Source organism: Euphorbia lathyris, chromosome 7 (assembly GCF_963576675.1).
Source record: "Euphorbia lathyris chromosome 7, ddEupLath1.1, whole genome shotgun sequence".
Classification (NCBI taxonomy): domain Eukaryota; kingdom Viridiplantae; phylum Streptophyta; class Magnoliopsida; order Malpighiales; family Euphorbiaceae; genus Euphorbia; species Euphorbia lathyris.
The window spans coordinates 77,336,563-77,357,575 of NC_088916.1; the positions used below are offsets into that span (position 1 = coordinate 77,336,563).

At 37.4% G+C, this 21,013-nt stretch overlaps 1 protein-coding gene across 1 annotated transcript; it reads left to right on the forward strand.

Annotated features, from left to right (window-relative positions):
- Positions 1-13,322: 13,322 nt before the first annotated feature.
- Positions 13,323-20,187, forward strand: LOC136201064 (F-box protein At2g02240-like). The gene is made up of 3 exons (XM_065991626.1): positions 13,323-13,646; positions 13,737-13,855; positions 13,942-20,187. Exons 1-3 carry the CDS (start codon positions 13,356-13,358, stop codon positions 14,048-14,050), a joined length of 519 nt encoding a protein of 172 aa, XP_065847698.1. The 5' UTR covers positions 13,323-13,355; the 3' UTR covers positions 14,051-20,187.
- Positions 20,188-21,013: the final 826 nt, after the last annotated feature.

Sequence of the window (21,013 nt, forward strand, 5' to 3'; positions counted from 1 at the left end):
CAGCCCCGGCCGGCCGTCCGAGAATTGAGAAATTTTTTTTTAGTAATGGTGTCTCGTAATATTTTGGAGAGAATTATATTGACTCTATGTAGTATTATAGTAATGTTTAAAGGTAGATGAGATGGTTAAGGTTGCTTGCTTTTATTTGAGAGGTCCCGTGTTCGATTCCTTTCAACCTCATTTTCTTTTAAAAAGTTTTTATTTTTAAATGGACTCTTTATTTGTATTTTCATAACACTTTTGAATTCATTTTTAATATGTCTTTACCATTAAAAAAAATAAACATATTTAATATTCAATTAGTTGAATGTTAGTTTCTAAAAAAATGATAACATTTTCACAGTTTTAATGCGTTGGAGGCTAAAAAAAATTTGCATTTTGAAAATTTACTGTCAACCGTACAATTAATTTCGATTTTTTTTTTAACGTTTTAAAATTTTTTTTTATTGATATGTTTGAGCCCCGGGTCATTCGGAGTCCTGGTTCCGCCATTGGGTATTTGCGTGTAGAAATATATCATAAATTAATAAAAATATCTATATAACTGAGCTTTAACTATCAGCTTTACTATTTTATTCAAAAGGGTTGAATGAAAACTTATAGCAATTCTACAAATGGAAAATTACAAAAATGGGTGTAATGGGATGCCCATTTACATTTTCAGACCCATTATCAACCAACTTACATATATAGACTGATTTATTTTGAAATACCCATAATATCCTTCATATATATAAGTTACTTAATCAGAATTTCACCCCCTCTCTCTTATTTCGAAAATTAGTCTCACAGCTCTCTCTCTCTCTCTCTCTCTTATTTTTCCTTAAGATCCTTCATTGGAACACATCAATCTAAGCCCAAGCCTTATTATGTAAGTATGATGTTAGTTTCATATGTTTAAATCGCTTTTAACTTGTTGATGTTGTTTTTGAGGTTAGAAATTTGTAAATCTGTACTTGATTCGCGGAAGATCGCGTGCTTCGCAGATTATGATTTCGATTCGCGAAATCTTAATATGCGAAGTCGATGGAAGGTTGTGTATGCGTTTTTTATTCGCATACTTCGCGGAATTCGCATATGGAATATACGCGAAGTATGCGAAGATATGGTGTTTCATTATTGGATTCGCACACTTCGCATATTTTACGTATTTGCGAAGTATGCGAAGTCTGCGAATGTATTTGCGATATATGCGAATTCGCATATTCGAATAACTGCGAATTATGCGAATTATGCGAAGTGTATGTTATTTCATTATGTTATTTCATTCTGTTATCTCATCCTTTTTTTGTTTATTATTGATAGAAGCATGTCATCCCAGTTTGTATTGTGTGTGATCATGTGGAATGGCCGGTGGAAAACAATTGGTAAGAACATGACATACGAGGGGGGTGAGAAGAAATTGCTGAAGTTGTCGCCGGGAATGAGCTTGGAAATGCTGCAAGAGATAGTATACACTACTGCTCATGTTGACCAATGTCATTTGATCTGCGTATGACTATGCAGTTAACTTACGGTCCAAAGCAACTACCTGGGGCAGTAGTTCCGATTGTTGATTCAAGTGATGTTGAGTGTTTTTTAGATTATTGTCGGATGAAAACTGACGATGTTACCCCACTATATGCTAATTTTGAGTCACGAACAATCCAACCGCGAGTTATGAAAGTAGAGAATGTTATTCATTCAAGTTGTGATGCCAATGCCACCATTGAATTTGAAACAACTCCTGAAGTAGACAACACAACTGTTGAACACCCACCTCATAGGCCAGGAAAAGAACCAATCACTGAGTTCAATATTGCATCCCACACTCCTGGTTTAGATGATATTAGCTCGAATCCGGTTTATCGTCCGAAGGACCAGATGTACGATGATGACATTTGGGGTCATGATGACATAGAGGAAACGGTAAATGATGGACAACCTACCCCTCCGAGACCATCGCATTGCGAAGCTGTTCCCTAAAGCAGGGTATTGGCAGAGAATGTAGAAACAATAAGGAAGAGGAGTGATCCATTTCGATGGCTACCTGAGATCCATGATGCACCTAAGTTTACTATTGAAGATAGTTCATCGAAAGGGGTCGTCGGTTTAAAGGTACACGACATGTTCTCCAACAAACAAGAATTGCAAGATGCACTAGGTAAATACGCAGTTAATAACAGGTTCGAATGGAAAGTGTACAAGTCTAACAAGTCCATGTTTGAGGTTAGATGTAGACATTCAGATGTATGTAAATGGCGTGCTAGAGGAATTGCGATATCTAATTAAAGTTTGTTTAGGCTCCGAAGAATGGATACAATGGACAAACACACATGTTCTAGAGATCAAATGTTACCACATCACAGGCAAGCGGGGAAATGAGTGGCTGGCATACTACTTTCGGATAAGTTTGATATCCAGGGTAGAGTGTTTAGACCAACGGACATTGTGAAAGATTTTGAGACTCACTATAAAATAAACTTGTCATATATGCAGGCTTGGAGAGCAAGGAATTGGGCGATAGAAGATGTGATGGGTTCACCGGAAGAGTCATACATGTTGTTGCCGGACTATTGTGAGACGTTGAAAGCATGCAACCCAGGTACGGTAACACATATTCAAACTGACGATGCTGATCATTTTCAGTACTTCTTTATGGCGTTTGGTCCTTCACTTAGAGCTTTTAAAGAACACAGTCGCCCTGTCATTTGCGTTGATGGAGCATTCTTAAAAGGTAAGTATCCAGGACAATTGTACATTGCAGTTGGGAAAAATGGTAATAACCAGATTTATCCTATCGCTTTTGGGTTGGACCAAACGAGAGCAATGAGGCTTGGAGTTGGTTCATGACCAAGCTCAAAGAATGTATTAGGGACATAGAGAATTTTGCCGTCATCTTTGATAGGCACAAAGGAATTGACTATGCTGTGAATTTGGTGTTTCCAAATACAATACATGGATGATGTTGTCACCATTTGAAAATGAACCTACAGGCCAAATTCAGGTCAGTTAGAAAGATAGGCGATGTGTACTGGGGAGCTACTAAAGCTTACAGGGTTTCAGATTTTATCGAAGCATTTGCTCGACTACGTGAGCTACATGGCCCAGCAGCATATCTAGAGCAAGCTGGTATCCAGAGATGGTCGCGTGCATATTTTCATACCCGTCGTTATAACATAATGACAAAAAACATTGCTGAATCATGGAACGTGGTAATGGTTGAAGGAAGACGTTTGCCCATCATAATGTTGATAGAGTACATTAGAACTACTGTCCAACGATGGTTCTACGAAAGACAAACAACGGCTGGTAAATATTTTATACGTTGTCATTTCTGGTAATTTAGATAATACATAAATACATTAGCTTCATGTTTCCATTTCCAGGAGCACGAGAACATTATCTGTCATTGTACGGTGAACGGAAGATGAAGAAACATATTACGAAAGTTATACCGTGTACATTCAATGGAATAAACCAACACACATTTCAGATTGGGGACCGAGGGAAAGGGGGAATTATTGACTTAAATGCAGGTACTTGCATGTGTAGGCAATGGCAACTTTCTCAATTTCCTTGTAAACATGTATGTAAAGTTGCATGTGAGAATCGACTAAGTAACGCATACCAATGGGTTGATAAATACTACACCAACAACGTAGTTAGATTAGCTTACGCAGAGTGTATCTACCCGCTCGGACCCCAGACGGAGTGGAAAAACGATGACCCTCCAAGGAATGTGCTTCCCCTTGTAAGAGGTTTTGCCCCAGTTGGACGACCAAGAAGTCAGAATAGAAGACCGTCACAAGGTGAAAACCCATTGCCAATGGTATGTAGCCGATGTGGGAATAGCGGGCATAATAGGTTGAATTGTCACCGACCGTTGCCAAATACAAGTCAAACTCCAAGTACAATAGCAAGTTCACGAAGTTCTAGGATTTCAAACAATTGATGCGGTTTGAGCAAAATATATCCTTATGTTTTTGTAAGAGCAAAATTATCCTTATGTTTTTGTAAGAACATGTATCCTTATGTCTTGTGAGATTAATTATTCTAATGAATTTGTACGATGAAGCTTTATTATGTTTTGTAAGATTATGTTTACTAATCCAGTAGATAGCACATGGGATAGTGGGTTCTGTAATGATTCAGTAGATAGCACATGTGATAGTGGGTTCTGTATAATGATTCAGTAGATAGCACATGGGATAGTGGGTTCTGTAATGATTCAATAGATAGCACATAGGATAGTTCGTTTTATGCTTTCTATAAGACCCACACATCTCAGTCTCCATTATCACCCACTTGTGAAAATGGATCCATCCAACTTCCCTATGGAATATAGCATCATCACAACCCTCAACCAGTCTGAGTGTACTCAAAAGATGATTGAATATCAATATGATGTTGTCCGCTCTTACGAACAAACATTTATTCAACCGGAAATGTTTCATCCCGATTTCCCGTTTATGTCTTGTTTCAAACTTCCAATAAGGGGAGAGTTCCCCATGAGCTCAATGCACATGTGTTGGTTCTTATGCTACATGCATTACATACCAATGGAATTTTCTTTATTTGAATGGTGTGACGGTCTATGTGGAGGTAATATTCTTGCAAACGTACAAACATTTATGAAATGGTTTATGCCACTTAATGCCTGGAATGCGTATTTTTCTCGATTGTTGTTTGAAAACACAAGGGTTTTTAGAGCAAACTATACGCAGAGGAAAAATATTTCTGTAATATTTTTCCTGAAAGTGACACCGTCTACTGCATTTTATGATCTTCATGATGCTTATTCAACTTCTTTATATGCAAATTGGCAATCTTTTCTTGATGCATTTATTTCTCTCCAACGAGCAAGTGCGCAGAAAAACAATTGCAGTGAAGTATGGGGACGTGCCGAAACATCATGGTCAAGTCTTCCATCTGATTATATCGACACAATCCATGAAGTAGTAGATATTTTTGAGACCGAGCAGTCTGTTGGGATTGATATGAGGGATTAATGTAGTTTATATGTTGTTGTACTAGTCAAATAATGTGTGTTTTTAGATTGTTTGGTTGTATCGAAATAATGTGTGTTTTAGTTTGTGTAAAACAACTTCGCGAATAGATGGACAACTTCGCGAATTCAGTGATATGCGAATTCGCGAATATATGTGTTTGCGGATCAGGAGGTATGTTCGCGAAGTTGAAGTTCTTCGTATACATTCGCGTATCGTATTACAGTGTTTGCATAACTGATGCGGCTTCGCGAATACACCAGTTTGCAGATCAGGAGGTATGTTCGCGAAGCTGATGTGCTTCGTATATGCATGGTTACCTTCGCGAATATGAATACTGCGAACTAATTACTACGCGAATAAATGTTCAACTTCGCAAATATCTGTGAACACAAAAATGGGAACAATATATAACAAAATATATAACACGTACAAAAAACACAAATAGTACAACTCAAAATTTATACAGTTTGCCATGGAAAATTTCAAGGACAACACGTAATCTAAGGAAATCTCCATCATCTGGGTCTAATTCATGCACCTGCCGACCAGCTGTTAAAAGTTGAGAAAAAATGCACACCAGCATCCCACAATCGTTCGATGCTGTTCTCTGTTGTGGAGTGTTCGGTAGCCTAGTCCACCCTATCCGGTTGTCCTGATTTTGACCATTCCACCCTATGGTTTTGCCAATAGCGTATGCAAGTATGGTCATGGGCCTCTGGAGTACTTGACCAAGCTTCTCCTCACTGTCATTAGAAAGACAACTATCATATATGTACATGTGCATATTCGTTGTATTTAGCACTCCTAATATCCAGTGGTTTTCTTTTATGTTGAATGGCATGAATATTCGCTTTAAACCCTTTCATGGTCTCATAAACATGTCATTTCTACCATTAATCGTATTACACACATAGCCCATATCCAGATTGTGTGACAACTGTATATATCCGGTGAATTGGCTATCACATGTAGTCCAGTCCTCATCTAAACCATTCTCGAACGACTGGCGCCACAACAGATACAGGAATGCATCAATGTGCTAGTTAAAAAAGAAATATAGACATAAGTCAAACACATGCTTCACAAACATATGCATCACAAACAAACAAACCATAATATTTAAAAGCAATACCTCCCCGTCCCAATATTTTCCCGGTGTCTCAGCTTATATGAACCACGGGATTTCCGGCTGTAGTGGTTCTGCCCCTTTAACGAGCCTTGACGACTTTTTGTTGCAAAAATTCCTCCATACCTCATACGTAGACACATCATCCTTATCAATCCGGACTGACCATGACGTAGGTACAGAAGGTGCTCTAGGAAAGGCGGGACTCTGTGATACGACAATATCCATGCACCGATCTACCTTCTTAGTTCCCTTCTTGGCTACCTTCTTAGTTCCCTTCATAGCCACCTGCTTACACCTTTTTCCTTTCTTTTCCTCGGTGTACGGTGTTGTCACGTGATCTGATCGCTTCCTTTGTCGCACCGCCCTTAACGGCTGAGGCTTATGCACATCATCTATCACGGCTTGTGTGTTCTCGCTTAAAGTGATAATTGCTTCCTGTCAAAACATAATGACCGAACACACTGTAGGGAACATATTTAAAAATAAATATAAAACTACATGTATATAAACTATCATATACCTTTTCAGGGAGCATCTCTTGTGGTTCCGTGTCATCGCCGATTTCAATCACCTCCCCACACTGCTCCTCCTTCCTCTCACCCTCTTCTTTCTTATCCTCTCCACACTGCTCTTCCTTCCTCTCACCATCTTCCTTCTTATCTACTCCACTCTGATCTTCTTTACTATCCCAGTCTTCATTCTTCTTTTCTTCTTCACTATGTTCCGCACCATGCTCTTCTACAACATTCGCCTTCCCCGCATCCCCACCTATTTCCCCCATAAAGTCGAAATTCGTATACATATCACATCCAAGACGCTCTCCCATCCGATCTGCCTTACTCACAGCCCGTAGCTCCGCCATTAACTCCTCCTTCAACTCCACCCTCAACTCATCCTTCAACTCTGCCCTCAACTCCTCCTTCAACTCCACCTTCAACTCTGCCCTCAACTCCTCCTTCAACTCCACCCTCTCCCGCCTATTAGACTCACTGAACTCTGATCTCATCTTCCGCACCAATTCATCTGCCAATGAATCTTTAAGTTCCACCTTCAACATTTCAAATCTCTCCCGCATCCTTGCCTTCCTTTCTTCTTCCTCATTTGCATGTACATTCATTTCATTCTTCTTCTTACACCTCTTCGCGTTTCTAATTATGTCCTCCTCATCCATATCATTATACTCTTCCTCCTCATTTTCCACATCCTCTTCACCCTGATTACCTACAACATTCTCTTCCTCACTCTCTACCGCATGCTCTTCCTCATTATGTACCTCATTCTCTTCCTCATTGTTCTCCTCTTCTTGACTTAGCTCAGACCCCTTATAAGGTTCGAATAACACATCAAGGTCAAGGTCTACGGCTTTCCCATCAAAATAATCCTTCATTGGCGCATACCAATCACACTTTGCCTCGTCTTCCTCGATAACAAGTTCAGATGCTTGCACATCAGCTGACTGAAAACATGAAAAATCAAACCCAACTCCATAAGCACATGTTACTTACATCCAAAGCACACATTAATTCTGTACACAAGACATATGTACTTACCTTAAATATTTCTTCAGCTTCTAAGAAAGTTATATTCTTTGCACTTATCCACCGACATATATGAGGGTACACGGTCTTTGGTCCCCTCAAATAGTATTTAGGGGGTGCACGCAATATCTGTAGTATCCAAGCCTACAAAGTATTAAATAAAAATCATTACAGTTGAAATCTAACATGAAGTAAATCACATGAATATAGGAAACATACATGGAACGCTTGTGCTAATCCATGAAGCTGATATGGGACGGCCTTCTTCTGTCCTTCTTCCTCGTTGTACGCGTCAAATGCCTTCTTCCTTCCTAGGATACCCCGTTCTATCGCCTTGTACAGCTCATCCCAAGCAGGCACACCCCATGGAAACGAGTTAAATACAGTGGAGAAATCAGTTAGGTTGATGATATTATCATCAACCTTTTTCAATGGATCAGTTGTGAGTAGGAACCTATGTATAACGAACAACATAGCCATTGCCACTGCATCATCGTTATTTTTATTTTTTTTGCCCAATTAGTCTGTAAGAAGGTATCGAATATATTTTTGTGATTTATGCTCTCTCTACCTCCGAAGTAGAGATTCCTCAATCTTTTTTCCCTTTTATAATTGCTCGTCCATTTAAAAATTGGTAACGGATCACCTAGTCTCAATCCGGTTATGAGTGCGAATTCACGCCAACCGAATTTCACTTCAACACCATTGATTTTGAACCACATTTCTTCGGATTTACCCTCTTTCGGATTGATCTCCATTGTAAGAACCCCATGGCATAGAGGAGAGGACAACGAATACACTTTGAAGTCCACCAAATGCCCGAAACATGTTTTCCTGAACATGGCCAACTGCACTGTGGATAATCTTTCTTTCACTTTCTTCATCACCTCAGCATCAGAATGAACTGTGATAGTAGCTCTCGTATCATAGGCGTAGGGGTACCTAAAGGTGTCTTTGATACTCTTCTTAAGTGTCTTTGATGTCCTCTTCCTCTTTTTGGAATTAGACTTAGAATGATCACCCTTCCAAATCATAAAGTAGATCAAATTAGTCAAGTAAATACTCACTTCGCGAATATGAAATTCGCGAACGGACAAGAATATTCGCGAATTCGCATATGCGGAACAATAGCATATGCATCGACTGCTTCGTGGACATGATTTTACTTCGCATATTGCGATGTTCGCGAAGTAAACTCATATTCGCGAATTGGTCGATTCTGTAAAATTTGGTCGCTACAACTGATTTAAACTATTTCTAAGTATCATTTTAACAAAACGAAGCTATGAACCAACGAAAAAACACAATAAATTTGCAAACCCTACTTCTAAATCGTAGGAGAAGTAAAATCACCGTAGCATAGGAATAGAAGCGTTAAAACCTAATCAAAAATCACAAAATAACATACCTTCTTGTCGGTTCTTGCCATTAGAATCGGTTGGAAGTCGTTGGAAGAAGAAATGTAAAGATTAGAGGTGTTGAAGATGTTCGTCGTTCGAGTTTTTGATGTTCGTCGTTCGAGTTTTCGCGAATGGTTAGGAGTGAAATGCATAAGTTCTTATATATATATGAAGGACATTTTGGGAAAGTATTCAAGGCATAGTCTATATATATAAATTGGTTGATAATGAGTCTGAAAATGTAAATGGGCCTCCCATTACATCCATTTTTGTAATTTTCCCTTCTACAAATATTGAAAATAAGCTTAATTTTATCACTTTAACATACTTGATACGAAGTGTCCAAGTGTTGTGTCATATCAATTTGCTTAAAAACAGCTAAGGAATATTGTATGTCCATATTAAAAATAAAAGAGTTTCTATAATATTCCTTGAGTATGTGCTGTCTTAGTTGTAAAAGAAATATATATTTTTATTATATGCTCAAAATCTTGTCAACCCTCTAGTTCTTGTATTTATTAAAAAAATTATATACCGAAAGTATTTAAGAATTTCTAAAATAAAGAATTAATCAATGATAATTTAAACAAATAAAAGGATATAAATTTTTTTATTATTATCTTGATGGAACCTAAATATTATCTTAAAAGTTTGAGAATCTTCAAGTCAACATCAACGAGATTTGACGATGGTAACCATCGTCAAATTATACTCTCATTTTGATAAATACGGTTTTTCTCTTATAAATTTATATTGCATCAAAAAATTTGATGCAACATTAAATAATATTTTATTACTATTTTTTACTTTTACATTTATATATATATATATATATATATATATATATATATAGGGGAGGGATCAAGTGAGAACCCTCCCTTAGGTGAGGACACTTTGATAGGTGAGAACCACCTAAAACTACGTCGTTTTGAGTAGGGAAACAAAAAAAAACACTACTGCTTAGGGGGTTCGAACTTGGAACACTTAATCTAAACTCCACATTGCTTACCAATGAACCAATTGCTTTTTTTGTGTATTATGTTGCGCGCTGCTTAATATACCACTACCCTTTTAGCTTCTATTGTTTAATATTTGACGCATTCACTTATTAATATCGATTAAATATGCATAATAATTAATTATTAATAGAAAAAAAGAAATGTGCATAATAATGAATTATTAATAGAAAAAAAAAGAAATGTGCATAATAATGAATTATTAATAGAAAAAAATCCAAGAACATGCTCTAATTTCTTATTTATTTAATTCATTTATATTTTTGTAATTTATGTTATATAAGAAAATATATTTTTTAAAACATACGTTAGAACATATATTTTAACTTTTAAAACACGAACTATGAAGTTTAGAACGTACGACATATTTTTTAGAACATACGTTATGTTTTTTAGAACATGTGTTATGTTTTTTTGAACATGAGTTATAAATTATATTATAGAACAAATGAAAAAACGATCCAGATATCTACTGATTTTTTTAGAACATTATACTTAATTTTTGAAACACAAACTATATATTTTTTAAAACAAACGTTAGAACATATATTTTAACTTTTAAAACACGAACTATGAAGTTTAGAACGTACGACATATTTTTTAGAACATACGTTATGGCTTTTAGAACATGTGTTATGTTTTTTCGAACACGAGTTATAAATTATATTATAGAACAAATGAAAAAACGATCGAGATATCTACTGATTTTTTTAGAACATTATACTTAATTTTTGGAACACAAAATATAAACTTTAGAACATACGTTATGTTTTTTAGAACGTACGTTATGTTATTTAGAATATGAGTTAGTAATTATATTATAGAACAAATGTAAAAATGGTTCATATATTTACTATTTTTTTTAAACATTATACTTAATTTTTAGAACACAAATTATAAAGTTTATAACATATGTAACAATCGTCCTTAACATTTTAAAATATAAATTACAAAAATATAGAGGAATTAAATAAATAAGAAATTAGAGCATGTTCTTGGATTTTTTTTCTATTAATAATTCATTATTATGAACATTTCTTTTTTTTCTATTAATAATTTATTATTATGCACATTTAATCGATATTAGTAAGTGCATGCATCAAATATTAAACAATAGAAGCTAAAAACGCAATGGTATATAAAGCAGCACGCAACATAATAGACAAGAAAAGCAATTGGCTCAGTGGTAAGCAGTGTGGAGTGTAAATGTAGAGTTGCAGGTTCGATTCCTCCAAAGCAGCAGCGTTTTTTTTTTTATTTTTCTACTCAAAACGACGTAGTTTTGAGTGTTCTCACCATAAGGAAGTATCCTCACCTAAAAAAGGGTTCTCACAAGAGTCCTCCCCTATATATATATATAGAGTATTATATATTTTGGTATATAAAATATTATTATTTGAAATGAATTTTTTTATTTAGAGAGTGAAAATGAGATGATTCAAAACATTGTAACAACACCAAAATAGAAAGAAAATAACGGTTTGATAACAAAAGTGATGAAATGAGTTGAAGATATTTAAAACATCACTAGCCTCATATATTTATTTAGAAAAACTCAACTATGCACCTATACTATAAAAATGTCTCATTTATCTATTGTAATTATTGAAAGTGGCCTAGTGACTTTTTAGAGTGATCTTTTACCACTCACTAGTAAAAAAGCCATTTGCATAATCCATTTAGGACTATTTGCATCGGTTATTGTCCGATGTAAATCCCTCGATGCAAATGTATTTGTATCGGTCATGAACCAATACAATTGGTTGACGCATTTGTGTCGATCTTTTTAAAGGATCGATGCAAATGAAACTCATTTGCATCGATCCGTTTAAAAGGATTGATGCAAATAATACAGTTATTTTTACCGATTCATGTCAATGGACCGATGCAAATAATTTAGTTGATATTTATATCGGCCCGTTTAAAAGAACCGATATAAATAATACAGTTATTTGTATCGATCTTTATTAAAGGGTAGATGCAAATACTGAATGTCATGACATTTGCATCGGTCCAAATAAAGAGTCGATACAAATATACCTTTTGCATTGCACTTTATAAAAATCAATGCAAATAGGTCGATATAAATAGTTATTTTTCCACTAATGTCTAACTTTTTTTTTTTTTTTTGATAAAAATGTCTAACTTATTTTAGTACATTGTTCTTTTCAGTAATAGAGAAGATCAAATGTGTAATATAACACTCCGTCTAGGGGTGGACACGGTTCGGTTAACCGGTCCATTAGGTAAAAAAAATTAACCAAACCGTTATCAACAGTTTTTTAACCATCTAAACTAAAACCGGTCCATATCAATCAGTTAACCATACAATTGGTTAACCACTAATTTCGGTTAGGTTTTTCGGTTAACTGTTTTTAACCAATTCTCACTAGTTAACCAAAAATCAACGGTTAACCATAATTTTTACCCAAACCTAAATTTTTAAACAATATTGAAATACACATAATTTCAAAAATTCAAGCTAATCGAATTCATATAAAAGTTCAGAATTCAAACATAAGTACCGAACTAAAAAACAATTCATCAAGTTTACATTTAAAACATAAAGAAATGTAAATGATATTTCGTCAAAGTAGTTATTACAACATAAAGCAGTATAATCTATGTTATATATTTATATTAATCTATGTTATAATCTATGTATTTATATTAAGCAGTATAATCTATATATTTATATTTGCCTTGCCTTTGTCGTCAAATGGCCTATATATATTTTTTAAATTTATATTTATTAAACGGTTCGGTTAACCGTTAACCGCGGTTTTTGAACACTCTAATCCGAAAACGAAACCGAAACCAGTACCTATCTATTTTTTTAACTATTAAGAAAACCACCGATTCGATTAACCGCTTTTTCCAGTTCAAATTACTAATTTTTGGTTCAATTACCGGTTTGATCGGTTTTTTTGCCCACCCCTAACTCCATCATGTATTTACCATATGAGGGGTTTATATAGTTGACTATTGTGATGAAGTACACTAGGAGTAGGAGTGGATATCACGACTTTGAGAATTACTAGATATTCCTTATTTTAATATAAAAGATCGGTCGTATCTTTTTTAGCATTATTTTAAATAATATTTGTATTATTAAATTATTAATAATACAACCAATAATTCCATGTGCGGATATTTTTTTTGAAAGAAAAAATATATCACCATGTGCGGATATTTAAGTCAACATATTAATATAATAATACCAACTCCCTATATACCACATCCATCCCTGAAATTGAATCAGAACGCCTAACAGCCGGAGAATGGGTGGAGAGAACGGCGGAGGACGGAATATTCTTGATTTGGCGGAAGATATCGTAGCAAACATCTTCTCGTCCACGAGTCCTCGTGATAGTTGCAGATTATCGACGGTATCCTCCAAGTTCAGAGATCTTCTTCAGTCCGACGCCGTTTGGAATAGATTCCTTCCATCGGAGTTCCAGTCTATTATTTCTAAATCCTCTGATTCTCCATTGTTGAATCGTTGCTGTTCGAAGAAGCAGCTTTATCTCAGCCTCTGCGATAATCCAATCGTAATCGAAGATGGAAGAAAGGTACGTAGTTCAGATTCCAGATCTATGAATTTTAATTGTTAGATCTAAGATAAGATGATTTTAATCTCCAAATGTTGTTATTGTTAGTAGAGCTTTGCATTGGAGAAAGTGAGTGGGAAGAAAAGTTATATGATATCTGCAAGAGATATGAAGATTGCTTGGGGAGATACTCCTGCTTATTGGAGATGGATTTCGAATCCTGATTCCAGGTTTGATCTAACCCTTAATCGGACGCAATTTGATTGAATTCGGTTTTTTTTTTTATTCAGTTTTTTTTTTTTGGTCGAAATGAAAGAAAGGAAAAAAGAAAAAAAGAAGCAGGGGCAGCTAAACTAGAAGCCTGGGAAAAGATATGCCTATCAGGTCTTCATGAAGAGTCTGCAGAATACCAGGAGCAGAAATGAGAACCTCAACACCAAGGGGAGCTTCATGAGCCAAATTTGCAAGGAGATCAGCACATTTATTCCCTTCTATGTGAATGTGGCTGATTTTGGACCAAGTGAACTGCGATAGTAAATTCCGAATGTGCCGATTAAGACACGAGATGGATGATGGTTCGAGCAACCATTACTTATAAAATTCACAGCTTCAAGACAGTCAGATTCAATCCAGATTTTGTCAAAACCTTGCTGTAAGGCCAAGTTTAACCCAGTAGCAATTCCCCAAAGCTCGGCTTCAAACGAATTACCTCGGCCAATCTTATGTAAAAAACCGCTAATCCAAGTGCCATTCCCATCTCGAAACAGCCCTCCTGCAGCTATATGGTCGTTGTTGTCGCGTCTGGAGCCATCTGTGTTCAGTTTAATAGTAGTGTCTGAAGGTTTCTCCCATCCTATCCAAACCTCCGATGTTCTCCTCCCCCCAGTTTCATAAAACGGCATCAGCCAGCTAGTTTCATTTTCTCTCAGTCGACGCTTGATGAAGCCGTGTTTGTCAATAGGCACGGCAAAGTCTTTTTGGAATATCAGTTTATTCCGCCATTCCCAGAGAGTTGCAGCAATGATGATGAAAACCTGTCTCCAATTTTGGAAGCCATAACTAGAGTCCAGACACACGATACTTTTTGTAAACCAATTCTCCTCAGCCAAATCAAAGAAATCCTGCCAGTAGGTATTAGGAATGAAACTTCTCCAAACATCAGCACTCAGATGACAATCCCGTAATGCATGTGTCAGAGTTTCCACTGCACCTTTACATCTAGAGCAAGTCCCAACATCTACCAGATGCCTCCGACAGCGCTCCGCATTTGTCAAGAGCCGGTCATGCAGGCTAAGCCAAGCGAAAGTCTTAAAACGCTGAGGCACTTTTAGAGTCCAAACAAGCTTGAATCTGTTATTGCTCATAACAGTAGACTCATTATTAATCAAGGCATTATAGGCTGATTTACAAGAAAACTCTCCAGAGGCTGAAAAACGCCAGCGAGGAATATCATAAAACCCCAAGTCACGGGAAACCAGGACACAATGGAGCCGCATAGCAGTTTCTTCATCAAAGAAGGCTTCCAAAATCTCCCATCGCCAATGACCATCACTGTTAATAAATTCCTTTACTTTGTGATTGGATAATTCATCCGGAATAGGAATCACAGCCTGGTCTCTAAGCCTGTAATTACCGAGCCATATATCATCCCAGAAGGAGACCAGACTGCCATCTCCAATATTCCAGGCCAAGCCATTAAAAAGTTCATTAAAAACAGAGTTCAGACTTCGCCAAAGGAACGAGCGATTTCTGACAGCTCTTCTATCTCCCCCAAAGATAACGTCCTTTCTATATTTATTTGCCAGGACAGTAACCCAAAATTGATTTGGTTCCTTCCAAATTTTCCATAGAAGTTTCATTAGCAGAACTTTATTGTTATCCTTAGCCTTTCTGATACCCACCCCTCCTAAGTCTTTCGGGTTGCAAACCGTGTCCCATGGGATAAGGTGAATTTTCTGATCCTCACCATTGCTGCCCCAGACAAAGCCCCTATTTAACTTATCCATTTTCTTCAAGACCCCCGTAGGCAGCATATTCGTTTGCATAATATGATTTGGGGCAGCAGATGTAACAGATTGGGCCAATGTAATCCTTCTAGCCAAGGAGAGGGATTTTGCTTTCCAGGAGCTAAGTTTGGCCTGTATTTTATTAACAGTGTCGGCAAACGTAGTCATGGAGACTCGACCATGAAGAAGAGGGACTCCCAAATATTTACCAAGGCATTTGGTAAGCGGAATATTACAAGTAGCGCTTAAATGGCGAGCCAACCTGTCAGACACATTTCTTGAAACACATAATTTGGATTTTTGGAGATTAATGCTTTGACCTGAGTAACTGCAAAAGATATCCATAACCTCCATAAAGTGTTGAATTTGAGAGATGTCAGCTTCTAAGAAGATCATGATGTCATCTGCAAAGAAGAGGTGGCTGATATCAGGTCCATCCCGCGTTAGTCTGATAGGCTTAATCTTTTTTGAGTCAATTGCATCTCTCAAAAGGTGATCCAGTCGTGCCATACATATGACGAACAGGTACGGGGAAATAGGATCGCCTTGCCTAATACCCCGAGAAGGGGTAAAAGAGCCAGTTATCTCCCCATTTATCAGGACATGCATAGAGGTGGAGGTTAAGCAACGGCTAATGACATCTTGCCAGGTATTAGGAACTCCAGCCTGGGTCAGTGAAGTAGCAATAAAGTTCCAATTGAGTCCGTCATAGGCTTTCTCTAAGTCAATCTTAATTGCAACGAAACCTTTCTTCCCTTTCTTGATTCGCATAGAGTGAATGACCTCCTGGGAAATAATGATATTGTCCACGATTTGACGACCAGGAACGAAACTGCATTGGGTAGGAGCAATGATACTGGGAAGAAAGCGTTGAAGTCGATTAGCTACAATCTTTGTAATGATCTTGTACATAACATTACAGAGACTGATTGGTCGATACTGGCGAAGGGACACATGATTAGTAACCTTGGGGATAAGCACCAAGAGAGTCTGATTAACATTAGCTATATTCTCACAGCCTGTGAAACAATTAAAGACGAAGTCATAGAGGCTATCTTTCACTACTTTCTAGTGCTTCTGAAAAAAACCCGCAGGAAGGCCATCCACACCTGGCGCCTTATAAGGATTCATATCAAATAGAGCTGCTTTGATATCCTTTCTAGTGACTGGGCGGAAAAACTCGATAACCTCAGCACTGGGGATCCTCGGGTAGGTATTAGAAGTTTCAAGACTGCCTGAGTGCCGAGAGGCCTCCTCCTCAAAAAGCCTCATATAAAATGTTTTGGCATGCTCACGAATCTCTTTAATGTCGTAAATCCAAGAGTCGTCTTCAGATTGGAGGGCTTCAATTTTGTTATTTTTTCGGCGAACAATAGTGGAAAGATGGTAATATTTCGTGTTTCGGTCCCCTTGGGTGATCCATCTCTTTCTGGATTTCTGAAACCACAAAATCTCCTCTTGCCTCAAGACTGCAAACAACTCATTCTGGAGGGATCTCTCAAGTTGGGATAGGTTGTCGCTGTAGCCGTTAGATAAGGAACATTGAATCCCCGACAACCGGTTCAAGATTGTCTTTTTCCGATTGAAAACATTCCCAAAGACTGCCTTATTCCATAACCTAGCTTTATTCTTGAAGTTATTGGCAGTAATAAGTGGGTGGATTTTTCCCCCCCAAGCTTCACTGACCACATTCTTGAAGTCCTGATGCTCCTCCCAGGCCATAAGATAGCGAAAAGGGCGGAGTTCCTTATCCCCGACTAGACCCTTCATCTTGAAAATGATAGGGGCATGGTCAGAGTGTCTAAAAGGAAGGTTAATAACCGATGCTTCAGGAAATTCCATCCTGCTTTTAATGTTTCCGTAAGCTTTATCTAGACGGACAGACAGAAAGCGACGTCTCCAAGTGAACCTCGCACCAGAAAAGCCCAAGTCCATGACCCCACAGTCGTCCATAGCCATTTTATGGTTAATGGCTCTACGATTATAAAGTCGGCTTCCCCCTTGCTGGTCCTCAAGCGAGCCAATATCATTAAAGTCACCCATAATGAACCACGGGGCGTCCAAGCCTCTACTAATAAGGGAGAGGTTATCCCATAATATATTCCTTTCTGACAAAGCGGGGGAGGCATAAACAAAAGTGAAGAAGCAAACAAATTTTCCATGTTGCTTTACCTCGCAATGAATAAATTGCTGGTGCATTTGAAGAACTCGAAGTTGAGTGCTGGAGTCACGCCAAAAGACCCAAATTCCACCTGATCGCCCTTGAGCTTCTGAACGAACACACTGCCATCCCTTGAATTTGTTAACAATATTTTCAGCAACAACTCCGCTAACTTTAGTCTCCAACAAAACAAATAATGAGGGCTTATGAAGCCTCAAAAGGTCTTTCAGGTGTAAACGAGTTGCCTTACTCGCTGCACCCCGCACATTCCAGCATAGACAATCCATAAAAAGAGCGGGTAAACAAGAGGAACAATGGGTTTAATTAAGAGACTTAGAGCCAATACCAGGTCTGTTGAAGCTTGACCCAGAGATTTGACCCTTAAGCTTTTTGTCTGAATTTTTTTGTCTGTCTTGTGGACCATGATTGGACGGGCTAAGCATAGTCTGTTTCGTATTCTCCTTCCTTACCGGGACAACGAAGTTAACCTTACTGTGAGAGAGTTCTTTCTGATCTAAGGGCGCAGAAGTTACATTTACCGTTACATTACTGTGATCATTCTCAGCAGACACAGAGTCTTCATTCTCCTTGTGAGCATGTTGAGCATTCAAGTTTTCTTGCATTTTATTCAAGATATCAAAGCGCGAGCCACCATTTGCAATAATGTTCCTCTCTGGGGGTTTTTCATTCGGGTTTTTGACACTAACAATGGGAGTAGTCGCAGACTCCTCCTTGTTGAATGGCTGATCCTTCGGAGCTGTTTCCGGGTTGCCATTATCTAGAATTAAAGGTGTTCTAGTTCTGCGCCGAAACTTTTTTTGGCTGTCATCCATGGTCCGTAGTTGTAGACACCGAGTCGGACGACCTGTGACGAAAACCTGAAAACAAGACGGTCGAAGCAATTGATTCCGGAAGTTTTGAAAAATATATAAAGAATAATAAGCGGAGGAAAATTAACGGCACGGCGCGGGCATGCAACGGCATCCCGCACGCGGACGACGATGGTCGAACGCCCGCTTGACGGCTCGAGACGTGCGCGCGGCGTCCGTCGGACGCACCGCGAGTGGCACGCTCTCGACGTCCGAGCAATGCCTGGGACCGCTGGCGGTGCGCGCCCTCGTGGGCCGTTGAGCGCACGTGCCTGGCAGCGTGTGGCGCGCGTTCGGCGGCTGCGACGTGCGAGCGTCTGGCTGCGCGGAACGCGCGCTCGGCGGCCACGGAGTGCACGCGTCCGACGGCGCGGGGCACGCCCCGAGGGTCGCCGGGCGGGCACCCAACCGCGTCGGGGAACGCCCAACGCGTCGGGCGGACGCCCGACGAGGATTGGGCGCGGGCGGTAGCCCAACACTAGGTTGGGCGGCCGCCCAACCACAATGGGCGACGCCCAATTGTTTTTGGGCGTCGCCCATTGTTCCGAGATCCGTTTCCCTATATAAGGGCACAGATCCCAAGGAGGACATGGGGCCTTTTTTTGGGAGAGGAAAAACTTTCTCACTCTAAACATTTTTAGAGAGAGAGAGAGTGGATTTTTTTGAGAAAAATATTTTTTTTCTCAAAAATTCCAAATTTCCTAAGTTCAATTTTTACTAAATTTTTATTAAAATCGGGAGCTCGCGGTTCGTGGAATCAATCGGCTTCGACTGTCAGATACCGAATCAAATGTATTATCCGAGGACTAGACTCTTTATTTTATTTAATTTATTTCTCTCCTTCTATTTATTTTTTATGCTATAGTTTTTATTCCTTTAGTCATTTATTTATTTTGTCACGTTTTATTTAGTTAGCGCATTTATTTAATTTTCGTTTCGTGTTAAATAAAATTCGGTTTTGTTTTAAAATAAAAACCTCGTTTTGGATATCCCAATACGAACCGTGATCCGATAAAAAGGTAGTTCGGGTATCGAAAATGTTGTAATTATAAGTTTTTTTTAATGTAAAAGAGGTTTCCAAATAACGTTTTAAAATAAAAACATCGTTTTAGGAACTTCCGTTTTCGACTATGATCCATCTTTGGTAGTTCGGAAGTCCAAAACGATTGAATTAGATTTAATTTAAAGCTTTTGAATAAATATGGAAAATATTGGAGTGCTGCTGTAATTTGTCAATTCTGTCACAAAATGCTGTTTACCGACGGATTTTCCGTCGGTAAATCTGCCAAAATGTAAAAAATGTCATTTCGGTCCCTTTTTCTTAACTTTTAGACTTTTAATCCTTAGTATATATATATATAATTATGTAATACATGTTTTTCAAATTATTTTAGAATTTTAGTATATACATTTATTTTAGAATATTGGTATATCATTTTTATTTTATTTTATAATATAAGTATAAATATACATATAAGTATTTCCTTTTTATTAACTTAGGCTATGTTTAAATATTAGTTATTTGATATTTTGAGAAATAATGGATGGATATTAGTATATGTCATTTTTTGTATTTAAACTATATTAATTATGTATATATATGTATAGTTTTGGGAACATTTGGGTTATTTTGTTGATTATTGAAGGAAGTTATTTTTGGGTAAATATTATTTTCTTATCCATAAGATTTATTTATTGTTTTAGCATTTTTAAAGTATAAGTATATAGTACCTATTATTTCCATATACATAAAGTTCCTCTTATATTAATTTTTGGGTTTTCATATCTTCCTTTTTGATTTACTTGTACATATATATGTGTCTAAATTATTTTCTCTATTCTTTTGGGCTCATTCATGGGTCCATGTCTCAAATGGGCCTTGTTTGATTGTAAGTCTTGCTTTAAATAAGTGTCTTATTGTAATTATAATAGTTAGAGAGTCCATTAAATAAAAAGGGGAAAATAAATCACAAAAAAGAGAGTTTTCAATTGAATTATTTAAACTAATGAATTTTTGGAGTTTCCTAATGTGAATGAATAGAGTCGTTTTTGTTAGCATTTCAAACCGTCTTCAAAACACCACGTTTTAAAACCTTAGTCCGTTCCAAAGGCGGATTAAAGGATTATTGTAATTAAAATCGTTTTCGTTGTGAATAATAGAATTTTCGAATCACTTTCTTAAAGGATTTGTACAAAATAAAATTGACTTGTATGTTTAACCACGTTTTCTCGTTAAAAGGTTTTTATCTCAAACGTCTTCAAATACTCGAGTCGTTCCAACGGCGATTCGGGTAAACTTCATCCAATGGGGCTTTAAAACGCACCTCAATCGTTCCAACGGCGATTAAGGCG

Excerpts from the sequence above, each read along its gene's own strand:
- LOC136201064 (XM_065991626.1), top strand. The coding sequence starts at position 13,356 with ATGGGTGGAGAGAACGGCGGAGGACGGAATATTCTTGATTTGGCGGAA. Across the intron at positions 13,647-13,736 it reads TAATCGAAGATGGAAGAAAG|AGCTTTGCATTGGAGAAAGT; the intron begins GTACGTAGTTCA and ends TATTGTTAGTAG. Across the intron at positions 13,856-13,941 it reads ATTTCGAATCCTGATTCCAG|AAAGGAAAAAAGAAAAAAAG; the intron begins GTTTGATCTAAC and ends TCGAAATGAAAG.